We start from the raw sequence: 16,174 nt of genomic DNA, 5'->3' as shown, positions 1-16,174 counted from the left end.
AAAGATACAAGGAACTCCCTCATAGGAACAGGAGACAGTAATCTGTTGGTCCGAGCTCAAAATGACCTGTGTGCTCAAAGCTTCCTGACACAAAAACCACATGTTGGGGGCTTGGCATCCCCGGTTATTAGTAGTTACAAGTTTAAGGCCCAAGGACCTCCAAAAAGAGAAAGGAATAGATGCAAAGTTAACAAAGGGCTCAGAAATACAAACAATGAGGGCTTTCTGTGATCGTACCATACTAGCAAGGGCACGCTGAGAGTCATCGTTGCCGATGCCGCGTGCATTCCAATAAAGGATTCTCATCAGAAACGCTTGAGACTAGCTCCCTTACGAAGGAGAGCACGTCCCACAGGTTTATGGGAGATTATTTTCATTTTTGCTTTCTCATTTTGCTTCAGCAATTTCTTCGACTTCTTGTGTAGGACTGGAGTGAAATCACCTTCCTCCAAAAGGTCAGTTCTAACTCCCATCTGGTAGTCACTTTGATTGTAGTCTGCCATAATAATTGGTGGAGCAACTGAAGAAACCACGGGAGTCGACGTAGAGCTAGCAGGTTGGAGATCAAATTCCGTTTCCATCCGAGTAAATCCAGGCGGGACGCTATCACTTGAATCAGAGTGTTGCACCGGCACAGCAGGCATCACCGGCTCATCCAAAACTGGAGTAGCAGTGAAAGCTGGAATTGCAGTGATAGATGGAGCTGCTGGGAAAATCTCGACATTATTCAAAACAGGTGAAGCCATCGTATCATCCACGTCGTGCCTTAAGTTTGCAGTTGTGGTTGCCGGCCGTGGCGAAACATCAGGTTGTCTGGCTCTGACTGGTCTCCTAATTGCATCCCCATGCTTTGAGTTGTGTTGTGACTTGCGTGGTCGATTGTTCCTCCTTCTCTTCAGGTCAGAACGCTCTGTTGACCTTCCCCGCTCGTTTGGGATAGCAGCCACTGGGTCGACCGATGCCATAGAGCGGCAAGTACCAGCGACATGACCAACTATCCCACACCTGGTGCAGATGTCAGGTACAGACTCATATTCGACTCCAATCACCACAACCTCACCATTGGCCCTAGTGATTATGAGCTTGTCAAGAGGAGGCTGCGAGAAGTCTACATCCACAAGAATTCTGGCAAACAAGCCCACGGTGCGGTTCATGGTACGAGGGTCAAGTTTAAGGGGAGTACCAATACCAGATGCAATTTCAAAAAGAGTTTGTTGATCCCAGTAGGCAAACCCTAAATCCCAAAAGCGCACCCAGACCTGTGCGAAGGAATTTGTGTATGTAGATGGCGAGAACTCAGGTGACCATTTAATCAAACGGAGCATGCCAGGATTAAGTCGTACAGTCCCCGACGACCAAACGCGCTGCATGTCAACCAAGTTATTGAACTGGAGCATGAAAAAACCCCTGCCTAGAGGTGCCACAGTCCAGGGATCAAGGCCCGACCATAGTAGCTTCAATTGTTGTACAAGGTCTGGAGTCTTGACTGGGGAAGAAGCTCGACCAATCAAGTTGGTCTTGCATCTCACAAGACCGCGAAGAAATGGTTCCTCGGAGATGCGAATAGAAGTCAAACCATCTTCTAAAAAAGGGGAGGGCAGGTCAGCAATGGCAAAGGGGATCGGGGACCCCTGAGACAGAGCTGCAGCATAGGAGGACTTTTGTGTTTTCGGGGTGTCTGCCTCCATGAAGGATGGCCGACAAGAATAATGTATGGGCCGTCAGAAGAATATCTTGGGAGTTGTCATGGCACGCCAAAGATTCCTGTTTGCCACCTAGCTGAGGGCGCACCTGCCACAAATAGCTTGGAAAGGATGTTATTAGTTAAAAATGAAAAAAGTAAGTTTTTTTTGTTGCACGCGGAATATTCCTGTCTGTTACCACCACCGGAGCCCGAGCCCTTTGTCTGTTGAGAACCACCCTACTGGCAGCCACGTAGCGGCGGAGGAGAGGGAATAGCTAGGAGAGAGCAGCTACTTGCGTCCATCACCGATTACCGCATCACTAAGGAGGCCGCTCAGCAAGACAAGATGGAGGTAGTTGATCCAACCGAGTCTGCAGCACATGTCGCAGCGGCGAAGCCCAGCGAACGAGAAGCTTGGGGACGGCTCACCAGCCAACGAGCCAGAAATTGATGAGCGTCAACTCACCTGCTTCCGTTCGGGACGCTTCCTTCCTCCGTTTCAGATCTGCATCGCCGATTCGGTCGACTTCAGGTGAAGCCCAAAGCTCCTACTGGTATACGAGCTGATCTGTGTCTCAGATGAATGGGTCTTGCGAACTTGAGGTATTGGAGCTCACCGCTTGTCTGGTTCAATTCCCGGAGATGTATACAGTGGTGGGTTGCTTGAAACTTACCTGGAGCTCGCCGCCTGGTACTTGAATGACTGATTAATTATGAGCATGCATGGTGCTGCAGAAGGAGGACAAGTGGTCCTTTTTGTTCACGAGATGTGCACTTGCAGTTGACTAATCGAAGCAACACAGTTTTTCATCCGTCGCTGTTGTTTGTGCATGTGTTCTTTAGAAGTTGAGAACCTGGAGACTCACTTAGTCCTGCCCACATTCATTGCAGTATACCAAGAATTTGAATTTTTTTGTTCTGTCTCACACAAAATATATGGAGAACAGTACTCCTGCTTTTCGTTGTGTACTTTTATAGCCTTCCTCATCCATTGGTCTCTCTCCGGTCACACTTGTATCACACTTACCAGGTCTGCATCAACCTTAGAAAGAATTATATGTCTGAGCTTGTTACTGAGCGTTCGATATGTCAACCCCTACACTCTCAAATGATTCTCGTTTCATAGTTTAAGTTTCTTCCCCAAAAATCGTTAATTATTATAGGGAGAATTTCACATTGGTTTTGATTGATTGCTCTGAATCTGGAACTGAATAAACCCAGTTCTTGGCTTATTCTATTGTTATGTTTATAAATATATATGATTATATGAATTATCACAAGTGATGTTATTTTGTTAATCTGTTATTCTCAAAGGGAAGTGATGTTATTACAGAAGCCAGGCAGGGAGTGTTATTCTGTTTTGAACTTACGATGGCATTTGAATTGAATCAATTGATTACTCTTGTTGGTTTTGCAGTCCATATATCCACTTAGTCATTAATTCTTCTTCCTTGCTTCTACCTTGTGAGTCCTGACATAGCACACGCCCATGTAGAGGCTTCAGATCCACTGACCCACCCATAATTTTGTCCACATGGAATGGAATGGAATGGAAGTGGAGACAATGAACAAACCACATTTTCCACCCACCCATTCACGTCATCTCCTTCACTTGACATCTTAAATTAGCCTTAATTCTTCTCTTCCTAGTGTTTTGTATCAGTAAATGTAATATCTCGTGTTGGGTTATGTTTTCTTGCAACTTAGTTTATTTGGTTGTTTTCTTTAATTATTTATTTTTCCTTTTGGTTAGTTCGTTAGAGGCATCTAGGTAGCACTTGTTAGTTATTTATGTGTAAACATAAATATAATTATATATTTATTTAAGTCTTAACTTTATTAGGGGAAAAAGAAATAGAGTAAGTTATTCTTGACTGAAATAGTTTTGACGTTGTAATTGTAGGAAACAAAGTAAATACAGTTTTGGAGAAGGAAAACATACGTAGAAGTGAGGGATTTAGCCGCAAGAGAGGTAAGGGTGATGTGCTTCATTATGTTTCCTCTACTTGTACTTTAGAACTCCTTAATTTAGCAATGGAATTGATGAAAACTTTGTCTATGATTTAGGTAAATAATTGACGTGTGTGCAGTTTGGGGGAGGAGAAGATTTTGACAAACATTAAGGTATCTCCCTCTTAGGGTTAATTAGTTTCTGTTGTTTGACTGTTCCTTGTTGCCTTTTATATCCCTTGCATTATATTCTGAAACGAGAATTAAAGTTTGGTTTGGGAGAATCTGGGTTTTCTGTTTATATTGGGCTGTACGACCTTTGCCAATGAGTTCCTGTATAAAAACTTTGTATTTTGGCTAGAATTTTTTATATGTTAAAATAGACGTCATAGTCGTTCTTTTGTTAAAATTACATAAAAGTCCAATTCGTTTTGAAGTCTACATGATTTTCTCAATTTGGGATAGTGGTATAGGATTTTCTGCTGACAGAATTAAAGAATGCCTTGCAGTCATCAGTTGAAAGGCCAAATGATTGATTTCAGTCATCAAATTTTTGTGTGATGTTTATCTTTGTGTTTATCTTTTTGTTTATCTTTGTGTTCTAACTGTTGAGTTTTAAATGATTTTGTTAAATTTCAATAATTTGAAGATGGTATTGAAACCTATGGAGTTTTTGGAATTTCCATTGATAGTGACAGTTTTATTTTTGGGCAGCAATAGTGGTCGTTTTTGGAAAATTATTTGGACTAGTTTTTGCTCTTCTTTTGACTTGATATTTTTAGAGTAGATACTTGAGGTTGTTTAGTTTTATCTTGTAAATTTTTGAAGGAGTGTAGCAAGTGAGGTTTTACATTTGGACATAGGTCCTGCTAAGGTGTTTTTAACGCAGATTGTAAGGTTCTAGTTTGTGTCTCATTTTGAGTGTTTGTTTACTTTAGGCTGAGAAATCTCAACTTAGGATGCCCTGCCAGTTGCTTGTATAACTTTTTCAATTGAGGTAAGTAATTCTAGACTCTTCCTAGGATCACAATAAACGTATATGTGCTATTGTCTTGTTGTGGTTTATATGTACGATGTTTATGCATGTATACCATTGTGTAAACTCCTAGTCGGTAGTGAAACTAAGTAGATGTATATACGTACACAGTGTATACATATACAGATATATTTGAGGCAAATCCCATCTTTCTTCAACTCTATACTGTTTTGTTTTTTTTTTAAGTTTAAATTTTGAAAAAGTGTGTCATCTCTCTTAATTTAGTCCTGAAACTCTCTCTCTTAGGTCACACATTATAAAAAATGCCATTACCAATTCGCTGATTTTCCATAAACTGATATTCAAAAGCACTGGCATTGTATATAAATGCAGCACAGACCCTCTTATGTGCCATCTAGGCAGTTGCTTGAGAGAGCCAAAAGACAAAGCATTCTTATTCTTTTGTGCATTCTTACCTCAATTCTATGGATTCAAATTGGACGCTGTCATGTATTGTTGTTAGCTGTTACTGACCTGTACTTGGAATTATTGATTCATAGTTCTTAACCTGTATTTGGAATTATTTACTCTTTAGGTTGGAGATTGTGGAATATCAAGAATCAATCACAATACTTTGGTATCTGGTTCTGTGTGAGGAAAGCTTCCATGGATGACACCAGAATTGTTGAACGGTAGCAGTAGCCGGGTTTCTGAAGAAGGTTAGTAGGACTTTATATATTTTTATATCCTATATTGCTGCAAAAGGAAAAAGGCATCTTTTGCTAATGAAATTAGCATTCTGGTATTATCTTTGACTGGTTTTTGTTTTCTCATTTGGAATTTCAATGTAGGAGATTTCATTTGTAATATTGTTTTGAATAACTGAATTGGTATTCTGTCATATTCTTCAATCGTGCTTCGTCTAGTCACTTTGCTATTATCATTCAATTTGGAGAACTTGCCTGTTTACTGACTTATTTCTTTTGCTTCTTTAAATCTTATATCTGTTAGAATGCACTATGCCAAAAAATGCTTCAGACGACAGATCTTCAGACGACAGATCAGATCTGTCGTCTGATGAAGTAAAAATCTGTTGTCTAGGTGGCTGCCGTCTCTAAGCCATTCAGATGACAGATATTCTCCGTCATTGATAATGCACTCAGACGACAGATTCAGTTTAAGGAACTGTCGTCTGAAGTACCTAATATTGAAGAATCGAAGTTTATCTGTCGTCTGAAACACCATACCACTACATATTAATGTTGTTGGAAATTCACTTCATCAACGGATTCAAAAAATAACTGTCGATGTAGTTAATGTAAGATGACAGAGTTTTTGTTGTTTCTATCGTTTGATTGAACCAATATTAAGCTTAGTTGATGCTTCTGTCATCTGATTTGAAGAACAATGACAGTTATATGTTGACTAATTTCGTATGCAACAACATTTATACCGTGAGTTATGTTGTGTGAGATTTGTTTGGACTACAGATAATTGTGATTCTTGTGGTTAGATTTAGTTTCCAACTACAGTTTTAGTTTTTTTTATGTTGTTTGAATGTCACTTAGAGTATAGTCTTACTCAAATTTCTGTTGTCTGAAGTAGTATTCAATCTCATTTTTCTGTTGTTTGAACGTGGTAGAAACAACATATCAACACCTATTTCTGTTGTCTGAGAGCCATTTGAACTCTACTTTTCTGTTGTTTGAACGTGGTAGAAACAACATATCAATCACCTACTTCTGTTGTCTGAGAGCTCTTTGAACTCTACTTTTCTGTTGTTTGAATTTGGTAGAAACAACATATCAACCACCTATTTCTGTTGTCTGAGAGCTCTTTGAACTCTACTTTTCTGTTGTTTGAACTTGATAGAAACAACAGATGATCATTTGTTTCTATTGTTTCTATTTTCTTGATACAACATAAATTGTGCTATATTTTCTTGATACAACATAAACCTGCATATATCTATTGCCTTTCAACCATTTCAACATCAGTCATTTACAATCATCAAAACCATAAAATTGGACTAAAATCAGCATTGAAAATGATGGCTACGTTTCATTAATTGCATCAACATCATCCAAAATACAATCCATAGTTCCAACTCTAAACCTAGCCAATAGTTACATTATGATCGAGAGAACCAAAAAACCATCTTATCTCGATCATTTACCTAGTGCACCAAGTCAAAAACCTACAAGGTAAAGAAAGAGTAGCTAGACAGAGCAACTGCATGCATAATTTAAGTTCATCAACACTTTCCATCAGTTATATATAAATGCACAAAAGCAGTTCCAAGTGCTACTCATCTACCTTAAACAGAACCAAAGTTAGAACTGTATAACATGATTTGCCCATTCAGCTCGAACCACATCATGATGCTTATTCTTCTTTTGAGCATTCTTTTGCAATTTCCTTAAGGCCTTGTTAGTTTGTTCATCAAAGATCGACTTCTTCATTGTTGAAACCATCTGTACATTCACAAAATGGAAAGAAACAACGAATGACTTTTATGAAATATATAACAAAAAAGGCCAACTCAGTTATAGGAAAAGGAAACAAAACAAGAGTTAATCACCACGAACATTGAGTAGCAAATAGAGCGTCATCATAGTCCAGAACATGAAGAAAGAAAAGGTTGGCAATAGCACATGATTCCCACAACCACCTTAAAGTCATCTTCTAATGATCTTTTGATATATTTTTGAAAATTAAATTTGCTTCCAGGTGCTAAATGAACCTACATCAGCTCTACATGCGCTATTAAACGAGTGCTTTACTACCAATTGAAATGGCTCCCACGCTACATTCAAACATGAATAAAAAGAAACCTAGTTCCTTATCATTTTCCTACTGTCAATTTAACATTGAATGTGAGAAAACTGTCACTTACACAGAATAGAAGTGAAATCTAGAACTTGAAATCGAGCAAGCTATTTAAGCTAGTTATAATCTACTGTTTCTGGATCAGCATAACCAATATATCACAACTACAAGTATTTCAGATATAGAAGCTAACACAACTGGAAAGTAAAGAATTGCATCAAGAAATGTGCAAGTGAAACTTCCAAAGCTTATTCATGAAACCATGCTGCTTTGTGAAACATAATACCTTTATGGAATCAAACGTTCTTGAGCTGAACTCCTGTGCTGCTCTCATTGAATTTACGTAATCACCCTGAAGATCAAAAAACAAAATACATCATACTTGTTTGTTAAGTGGCATGTGATAGGTCGAAACTCGGACACTCTTATAATGCCATTTCCATAACCTGAAAACAGAATACAACATTTTTTTGACTACTAAATCAAGAGATTTCAGCCTCGAGCACTTTTCATCACATCAAATGGACAATAAATTCTTCTTCTCTCATACACTATCATATGTATTAACATATCTTTATATCACACTAAATGGGCCATTAAATTCTCCTTCTAACACACTATCATATGTATCAACATATATTTATATATAGAGAGATGATCCTACACACCACTGAGATCCACACTATTAGTTTTATACCAATGGCTTCTACGAGCCTTTTATGGGGGACAGATGCATCTTCTTATTATCTTAAAACAGATTTATAAGGAAAGATGTCAAAGAGTCCCACACTAGACACCTCTCTTAGCAAACACAGAGGTGTCTATCCCAAGAAGGAGAAGAACTAAAACAAATAAAGCAAATAGGTTACAGACTTACTGTAGAATAGTCCCAGCTATATCAAATGCTAATCCCATTTACCATCACTAGTCTTCACTAGTAATCTCATGTTTTAATCTATATTCTACAAAGGTAGAATTTCCAAGAAATTAACAGCCAAACAGACAGCATCAGGTCAAGCATTTCCCCAATCACAAAGCAAGAAGAAATAGTTAATAGTTACATTATGAAGCTTTAATCTTTTCATCAAAGAATCAAACACTCAGATCATATATACTACTAGGAATTCAGCCATTTTATAACTCCCAATTATCTTTTAGTTCAAGAACTAACACACAATACCAAAGAGTTCAACTTTGGTCTTGTTTTAACTTCAAAGTTCAAACCAACACACCCCCTGACAAACCTGTTTAAAAATTCACAATGGAAAGGAAAAAATAGAACCTCAAAAATGGTCTACAAATCCAAAAACTTGTATTTTAACCCTTATTAGCTCACATACTATAACGAATGATATCAACAAAGTGGGTAGCATAGGATCTGAAACAAGAAGATTCATTCACATGAACTATAAGCATAAGAAACAAAAGAGACATGTACACATTTAAACGTAGCCTGAGGAATGCAGACATTATTAAGCTATCAAATTTATCCATTTGTCCATTACAGCAAGCTTTGACTAATTAAAAGTAAAGCTTCATCAGAATAATTCTCAATCAAAATCACAACTAGCAAAGCTGCAAAAGTAAAGCTCACCTAGTGTAGTAATGCTTGGGAACGTAGACATCTCGAACAAGCCCAAATCTCTCGCGTCAACTACAATTATGAGAATAATGCCGATACAATTATCAAAATAGAAAAATTTAAATATTTAATGAAGTATTTACCTTTATTTTTTTTTCATCATTTCTCAATGAAATTGTGGGCTTGTGGCCTCTGCTTCTGAGAGCTTCTCCTCACTAACCTCAGTGAGACAGTGACCGAGTTACAAACAGCAAGTCTGCAATTCAAGAAGAAGTTATCTTAATTAAATCATTAAAATGGAAAACAACTAATCAAGTTATCAAACAGTCACTGTCAAACACTCTCAAACCCATTTGTAATCCACCCCTGAGTCAAAACTCAAAAGGAAATTGAAGTATTGAACCCAATTCAAGTTTTCAACCATTTCAATTTTCAACAAATTGACCATACAGTCCATCCGTCCATACCATTACCTTAGTTCAAAACCAACAAGAATACAAGATCAAATCGAAAGCCACAAATGACAAATCAAACACAATTTACATATCACGAAAAATCAGAATCAGAAGCTCAGATTAATGAGAAGTCAAGAAGAAGAGAAGAAGAGAAGAAGAGGAGCTGAGGAGGAGTGGACTGTCCAGGGGGAGAAGAAGACGGAGAGGGAGAGAGAGATACCTGGACGCTGGAGGGCTGGAGGAGGAGATCGGAGACCTGAGACGGGTTTGCTAGTTGCAGAGTTGAAAGGAGAGAAGCTGGATCGGGAGTCTGGAGGGCTGGAGGTGGAGATTGGAGATCGGGAGACGGGTTTGCTAGCTGCAGGTTGCTGGGCAAGGAGCTCGGCGGTGGGGGCTGGGTGGGGTTTGAAAGACCGGAGAGGCAGAGACGCCTCACGCCGAGAAGGGTTGGAAGTTCCAAGGGGAGAGAAAAGCTGGATCGGGAGTGTGGAGTTCCGCGGAGCTCCGACTTTGGGTGGAGAATGGTCGGATTCGGTGAATTAGAGAAAAGAGATGAGAGAAGAGGTGCGTCGAAGTCAAACTGGATGAGAGAAGTGATGCTCCGACATTGAGTGGAGAACGGTCAGAGCTAGAGAAGGAGGATGGGAGCCGTCGGGAGCTGGTCGGAGGCGGAGGATGAGGATGATGAAGAGGAGGTCGGCTGTCGTGTGGTTAGGGTTGAGAAAGAAAATTTCTGTTTTTTTACTAAGTGTTGAGAAAACTCAGGTATAGGCATCTGCTAGTTCACATTAAGTTTTTATTTTTTTGGCAAATAGTTCACATTAAGTTTTAGTACGTTCAACCAAAAAAAATTTTGTTCGGATAAACTTTTCCATTTACTCAGACAACAGAATCTGTTGTCTGAACTTTCTAAATTATAACAAACTTGAAAAAGTTGAATTGGTGTTGATTTTGATACCATTTAGACGACATAAATAGTTAAATCTGTTGTCTAAAGATGTTCAAAAAAATTAGACAACAGAAAAAACGTCTTTTGTCGTCTGAGGGGTATGGTATGAAGCATTTTTTGACATAGTGATGCCAACACTTGTTAATGTGTTAGTTGTCTTGCATTGCGACATATCTGAAATATATGTTGCAGGTATATGTGCGATATATGTGTGCAATGTGCATTCAGTGAGAGTGAGAGGGAGATGGGGCATTGTGGGTTGAAGGAACCTGTCTATATTAAGGAAGAGGGATTAACCATCCATCCAAGAGGGGGGGGGGGGGGATCTTTTTGAGGTGTTCTCTTTGAAGACTACTTGATTGATCTTTTTTATTTTTCTATAAGATGGAGATTCCATGTTGTAATGCTTATCGCTGCATTGGTGCTTTTCACTTCCTATGACCTAAACAAACTTATCAAATGAAACACTTATCAACCAATTCATTATGGATGTCACTAAATGATTTAATTCTTGTTTGAGTATGTTCTGGCATCTCTGGCAGCCTAATGCAATTATTAAATGATATTAATATTATTTCTTTTATCTTTGATAATTACATTGTGTGGCTTATCTAATGTTTTGATACATCTGTACAGGTTGCTGAGATTGTTGCTAACTTCATTGTGAAGGGTTCTGGTATTCCAGCAAGGTCGTAGTTCAGGCATATCATCAGGCAATTGCAAGTAAGTTTTTCTTAACATCGTTTCTCAATGCATGACTTGCAGCTCTGGTATAGTTTTTTCATTAAATATAGACGATTGAGCAGGATTGATCTTGTATATTTTTATTTTTTACTGCTATAGTTAGTTTTGAGGCTTTTGGCTCATGTGAGTATGTTTGTAAAGCTTAAAGTTTTATTGAAATGCAATCACTAATGAGTACAATAGTAACTGCATTTCAATTGTTGAAAACAATATTGTTTTTGTGAATATAATGCAAGTCTTTAAACTTATAGAAAGTTATGTACTGAGCAGTATAGCATGTATTGTGTTTGGGATATATAAATGTATGTAGGAACAAGTACAAATATTGATTATTTTACTTTTTCTGTATAAGATGGATAAATCATGGATGCATGCTGATAGAAGGTCACGCAAGTTTGAGTTAGGAGTAGGACAGTTTCTGAAGTTTGCCTCTGCTAATGCCAACAACAAAACAAAAATACGTTGTCCTTGCCTAAAATGCTGCAATGCTGATGGATTTTCCACTGGTGTTGTTAGGGACCATATTTTTTGGAATGGTATTGATAGTAGTTATAAGCATTGGAGGTGGCATGCAGAACCTAGTACAGTTGCCATTTCTGGCAATAGAAGAGGGGAATCTGAAACTGTAGATTGGGATGGGGGTAGTAGGATTGGGGAGAATGATGTAGAAGGAGAGAGTGAGGACGAGGAGATTTCAGAAGACTCAAATGAGTTTTTGAAGTATGTGGAGGATGCCGATAAGCCTTTGTACCCTGGTTGTACCAAGACAACCAAGTTAAATGGTTTGATTCAGACATTCAATCTGAAAGCAAAGCATGGAATGACTGATTCCTGCTATTCTGACATGCTAATAATGATCGGGGGTTTGCTTCCTGAAGGAAATGAGGTTCCTGCATCTTTATATGAGGCAAAAAAAATCACTTAGTGCATTAGGTATGGAGCACCATAAGATTCATGCTTGTCCAAATGACTGTATCTTGTATAGACAGCAGCATGCATATACTATTATCTGCCCCACTTGTGGTGCTTCAAGGTGGAAATTAGGCAAGGATAAAACTGAAAAAGTAGGGATACCTGCCAAGGTATTTTGGTACTTTCCACCAATCCCGAGGTTCAAACGGTTCTACCAATCGGCCAATACAGCTAAGAATCTGACTTGGCATGATTATGGGAGAAAGAAAGATGGAATGATGCGGCATCCAGCTGATTCCCCGACATGGGATTTAGTTGACAAGAAATGGCCGGAATTTGGAAGTGAGCCTAGGAACCTTCGACTAACCCTCTCATCTAATGGGTTTAATCCTCATAGTTCTCTAAGTAGCAGGTACTCTTGCTGGCCTGTTATACTTGTCACATATAATCTTCCGCCATGGCTATGTATGAAGAGGAAGTATATGATGTTAACGCTGCTGATCTCCGGACCAAAACAACCTGGTAATGATATCGACATATATCTGCAGCCTTTAATAGATGATCTAAAAGTCTTGTGGGATGGGGTTGAGGGAGTATATGATGCCTTTAGAGGGGACTACTTTAAACTAAGAGCAATACTCATCTGGACCATTAATGATTTTCCCGCTTATGGGAACTTGTCAGGTAGCATTGTCAAAGGATACAATGCTTGTCCGATATGCGTTGATAAGAGTCGACCATATAGGTTGAAGAAAGGTAATAGAATGTCATTCATGAGGCATCGTCGGTACCTGCCTAGACATCATTCCTATCGAAAACAGCGTGCTGCTTTCTACAATACAGTAGAGGAGGAGCTTGCTCCTATACCATTAACCGGAGAGGAGGTGTTTGCTAGAGTAGAGGGTATGAACTGTGCATTTGGCAAAAAGTGTCGTCCTGCAAAGAGTGTTGAAGACTGAAGCAGGCCTTGTTGGAAGAAGATGTCAATTTTCTTTGAACTAGAGTACTAGAGATATATTCCTATACGACATAATCTCGATGTAATACACATTGAGAAGAACTGTTGTGATGCCATCATTGGTACGTTGCTAAACATTCCTGGGAAGACAAAGGATGGGGTTGCTGCTCGTTTAGACATGGTTGAAATGGGCATTAGGACTGGTTTGAATCCCAAAATTGGTGCCAAAAGAGACAAGTTACCTTTAGCTAGTTGGAATTTGCTGCTAAATGAAAAGAAAATAGTTTGCAACTCTTTTTTCAATATGACAGTGCCTGTGTGGTTTTCATCAAATGTTAGGAGCCTTGTCTCTATGGATGATTTAAGACTTGTTTGTCTTAAATCGCATGATTGTCACACTATTATGCAAATTCTACTCCCTGTTGCTTTACGATCTGTACTTGAGAAGCCAGTTAGGTATGCAATCATTCGCTTCTGCCTATTCTTCAAGGCTATATGTGCCAAAGTGATTGATGTTTCCAAGCTAGAAAAAATGCAAGCAGACCTAGTTATTACAGTTTGCTTGCTTGAGAAGTACTTCCCACTATCCTTTTTGGATATCATGATTCATTTGACTGTGCATCTTGTGAGAGAAGTAGAGCTTTGTGGTCCAGTATTTTTTCAATGGATGTATCCCTTTGAGAGATACATGAAAGTGTTCAAAGGATGGGTGAGATGTCGTAGGCACCCTGAAGGGTGCATAGCAGAGTGTTACTTTGTCGAAGAGGCTGTTGAGTTTTGAGCTGAACGTATGCTTGATGATGCTAGTACTGCTGGAATCCCAGAAAGTAGCAAAGAAAAATTTCGAAATGCATCCACACCGCTATCAGGTGCTTCCATGATTTCTGTTTATGGAAAAGAAATGCATCAAGCACATCTTTGTGTATTGCAGAATACGGAGGATGCGTTGCCATATTTCTTGTAAGTCATTACTTATTTCATTTTCCTTTTTTCTTTTTTTAATTATAATGTCAACATTTCCCTTCATTATTTCCTATCTTGCTAAGTGTTTCGTTTTTCTCCTCCATGCAGTGAACATGTGGAGTTATTAAAGTTGCTTAATCCTAAGTTCTCCAAAAATGAAACGTGGTTGAAAAATAAACATAATCAAACCTTTTCGGACTGGTTAAAAGAGAGGGTAAGTTCTTCATTATTGATACATTTGCAACATCAAAATATTATCTTTTGATGGCTATGTAATGTACGTACTGTTTGCAGGTATCAAATGAACTCATGTTTGCTGACAATAATGTTTCACAAACAATGAGATGGATGGCAGGTGGACCAAAGAATGAAGTACCAACATTTAGTGGATACCAGGTTAATGGTATTGATTTCAACACTAAGGAGTGTGACAATCTTCGATATGTTCAAAACAGTGGGGTATTTTTGCTTGCTGATGCAATGCAGATTTCTAATGCAAGAGATAAAAACCCTAGAGTAGATGATTTGCACTTTTACGGTGTGATTAAGCATATATGGGAGTTGGACTACTACAAGTTTAGGATACCTTTATTCAAATGTGATTGGGTACAGAATGTTAGGGGCATCAAAGTAGACGAACTTGGGTTTACTTTGGTAAATTTGAATAGGATAGGTCACTTAAATTATGCTTTTGTCTTAGCTACCCATGTTAAGAAAATATTTTACATACAAGACCCCCTTGATACACAATGGTCAGTGGTAGTAAGGTGTCCATATAAAGACTACGAAGAGGCTAATGATGATGACGAGCTATAAGATATTGAAGTGGAACAGCAGCCATTTAATGCCACATTGCCATATGTTGAGACTTTTGATGACATAGTTGGTGATGATCACATCAATTATATGCGACCTGGAGATGAAGCCATATGGGTTGAGAATGGAAATAGTCATCGTCGGTTATAGGATTAGATAATAGGGTTGTTTCCTTGCACTTTTGTTTGCTTCAGGCGTCTTTGTACTATGTGATTATTGATGAAATATATGAACGCTTTTAATATGTTAGTTGTTTTGTTAGTACTGGGTTCAATTTAGCTGCTAATGTGTTGTGTACTTTTGTATACTGCACTGTGATATATATTTCTGGGCAGCCATTTATTTATACATATTGCCAACTATTTACTTGTTTCTTTCAGGTCATGGCTCCCCAGTCCAACAACACAGCCAAAGCTATAGCAATAGCACTAAGGATGAAGGCATTGCAAATGAAAATAGGTAAAAAGATCATGTCAAAACAAGCTGTTGAAGAGACTGATGTACCACCCAAATCTGCCTTTGCTAAGCAAGATGCAGCCCCTAATGAAGCTGCAACCCCCAAGAAAACTCAAGCGACATCAAGAAAAACAATGTTGAGACTTGCTCACTCTAAGAAATCTGCATCCCCAAAGAGAAGTGTATCCAAGCAAGTTGGTAAGTCCAAGAAGGCAGGATATGCACGTAATGTTGGAAAGAGCAAGGCCCCTGATGAAGAGGATAACCTAACCGGTGGACTAAGGTTACTTAAGCGTGGGATGGTAACGATGAATCGCATTTCAAGGAGACTTATTCGTGGAAAGCGGCTGACTATAGCTGTGTTACTTGTATTCTGCTTATTTTCATTAACAATGAGCAAATATTAAAGAAGGGTTCCCGCTTATGGTTTTGAACATGTGCAGGAAGCATTTATGGTGCCTCAGGAGTGGAAGAAATTGGTTATTACCTCAGCCGCCAATAAATGGAGAGAATTCAAGAGCAAGTTGACAAACTGGTACATTATGCCATATTTGGATAACCCTGAACTGTTGGAGTTCCCTCCACATGATTATCGTTCCATTGACCAGCATGACTGGGATAAATTTGTTGCTGATAAGACTACTGCAAAATTTCAGGTTTGCCAACTAGATGATTTTAGTCCAATTACAGATAATGCTTTTCTTCTATGTCAATATCGGTTAAAATCTTCAAGACGCTCTAATATTGTGGACACTTCTGCATACTTTTTGAAGGAACTCCGTGAGGCACAAATACAAAAGTGGAAGGAGAATAAGTACCCTCATCGAATGGCGCGAAAAGGATATGCTAATCTTCAGGAAAAACTTGTTAGTATAGCCTTTCCTAGAGTACTTTACTGTA

General features: G+C 38.6%; 1 protein-coding gene and 2 long non-coding RNA genes across 3 annotated transcripts; 1 reads left to right on the top strand and 2 right to left on the bottom strand.

The window, feature by feature from the left end:
* Positions 1–305: 305 nt before the first annotated feature.
* Positions 306–1,688, bottom strand: LOC112185203. Its single transcript, XM_024323409.1, has one exon. The coding sequence runs from the start codon at positions 1,686–1,688 to the stop codon at positions 306–308; it is 1,383 nt and encodes a 460-aa protein (XP_024179177.1).
* Positions 1,689–5,200: 3,512 nt separating this feature from the next.
* LOC121051955 lies at positions 5,201–15,270 on the top strand. The gene is made up of 3 exons (XR_005807590.1): positions 5,201–5,329; positions 11,062–11,148; positions 15,199–15,270. It is a non-coding gene; the product is annotated as an uncharacterized LOC121051955 (long non-coding RNA).
* On the bottom strand, positions 6,852–7,336 carry LOC112189252. The gene is made up of 2 exons (XR_005807589.1): positions 7,199–7,336; positions 6,852–7,084 (listed from the first exon to the last, which is right to left on the bottom strand). It is a non-coding gene; the product is annotated as an uncharacterized LOC112189252 (long non-coding RNA).
* Positions 15,271–16,174: the final 904 nt, after the last annotated feature.

This window comes from Rosa chinensis, chromosome 2, assembly GCF_002994745.2.
Source record: "Rosa chinensis cultivar Old Blush chromosome 2, RchiOBHm-V2, whole genome shotgun sequence".
NCBI lineage: Eukaryota > Viridiplantae > Streptophyta > Magnoliopsida > Rosales > Rosaceae > Rosa > Rosa chinensis.
The sequence above is the reverse complement of the archived record's forward strand: the minus strand, read 5'-3'. Positions and strand labels throughout refer to the sequence as shown.

What these genes read in the sequence shown, in the direction of transcription:
- LOC112185203 (XM_024323409.1), bottom strand. Translation starts at nt 1,688, where the DNA reads ATGGAGGCAGACACCCCGAAAACACAAAAGTCCTCCTATGCTGCAGCT.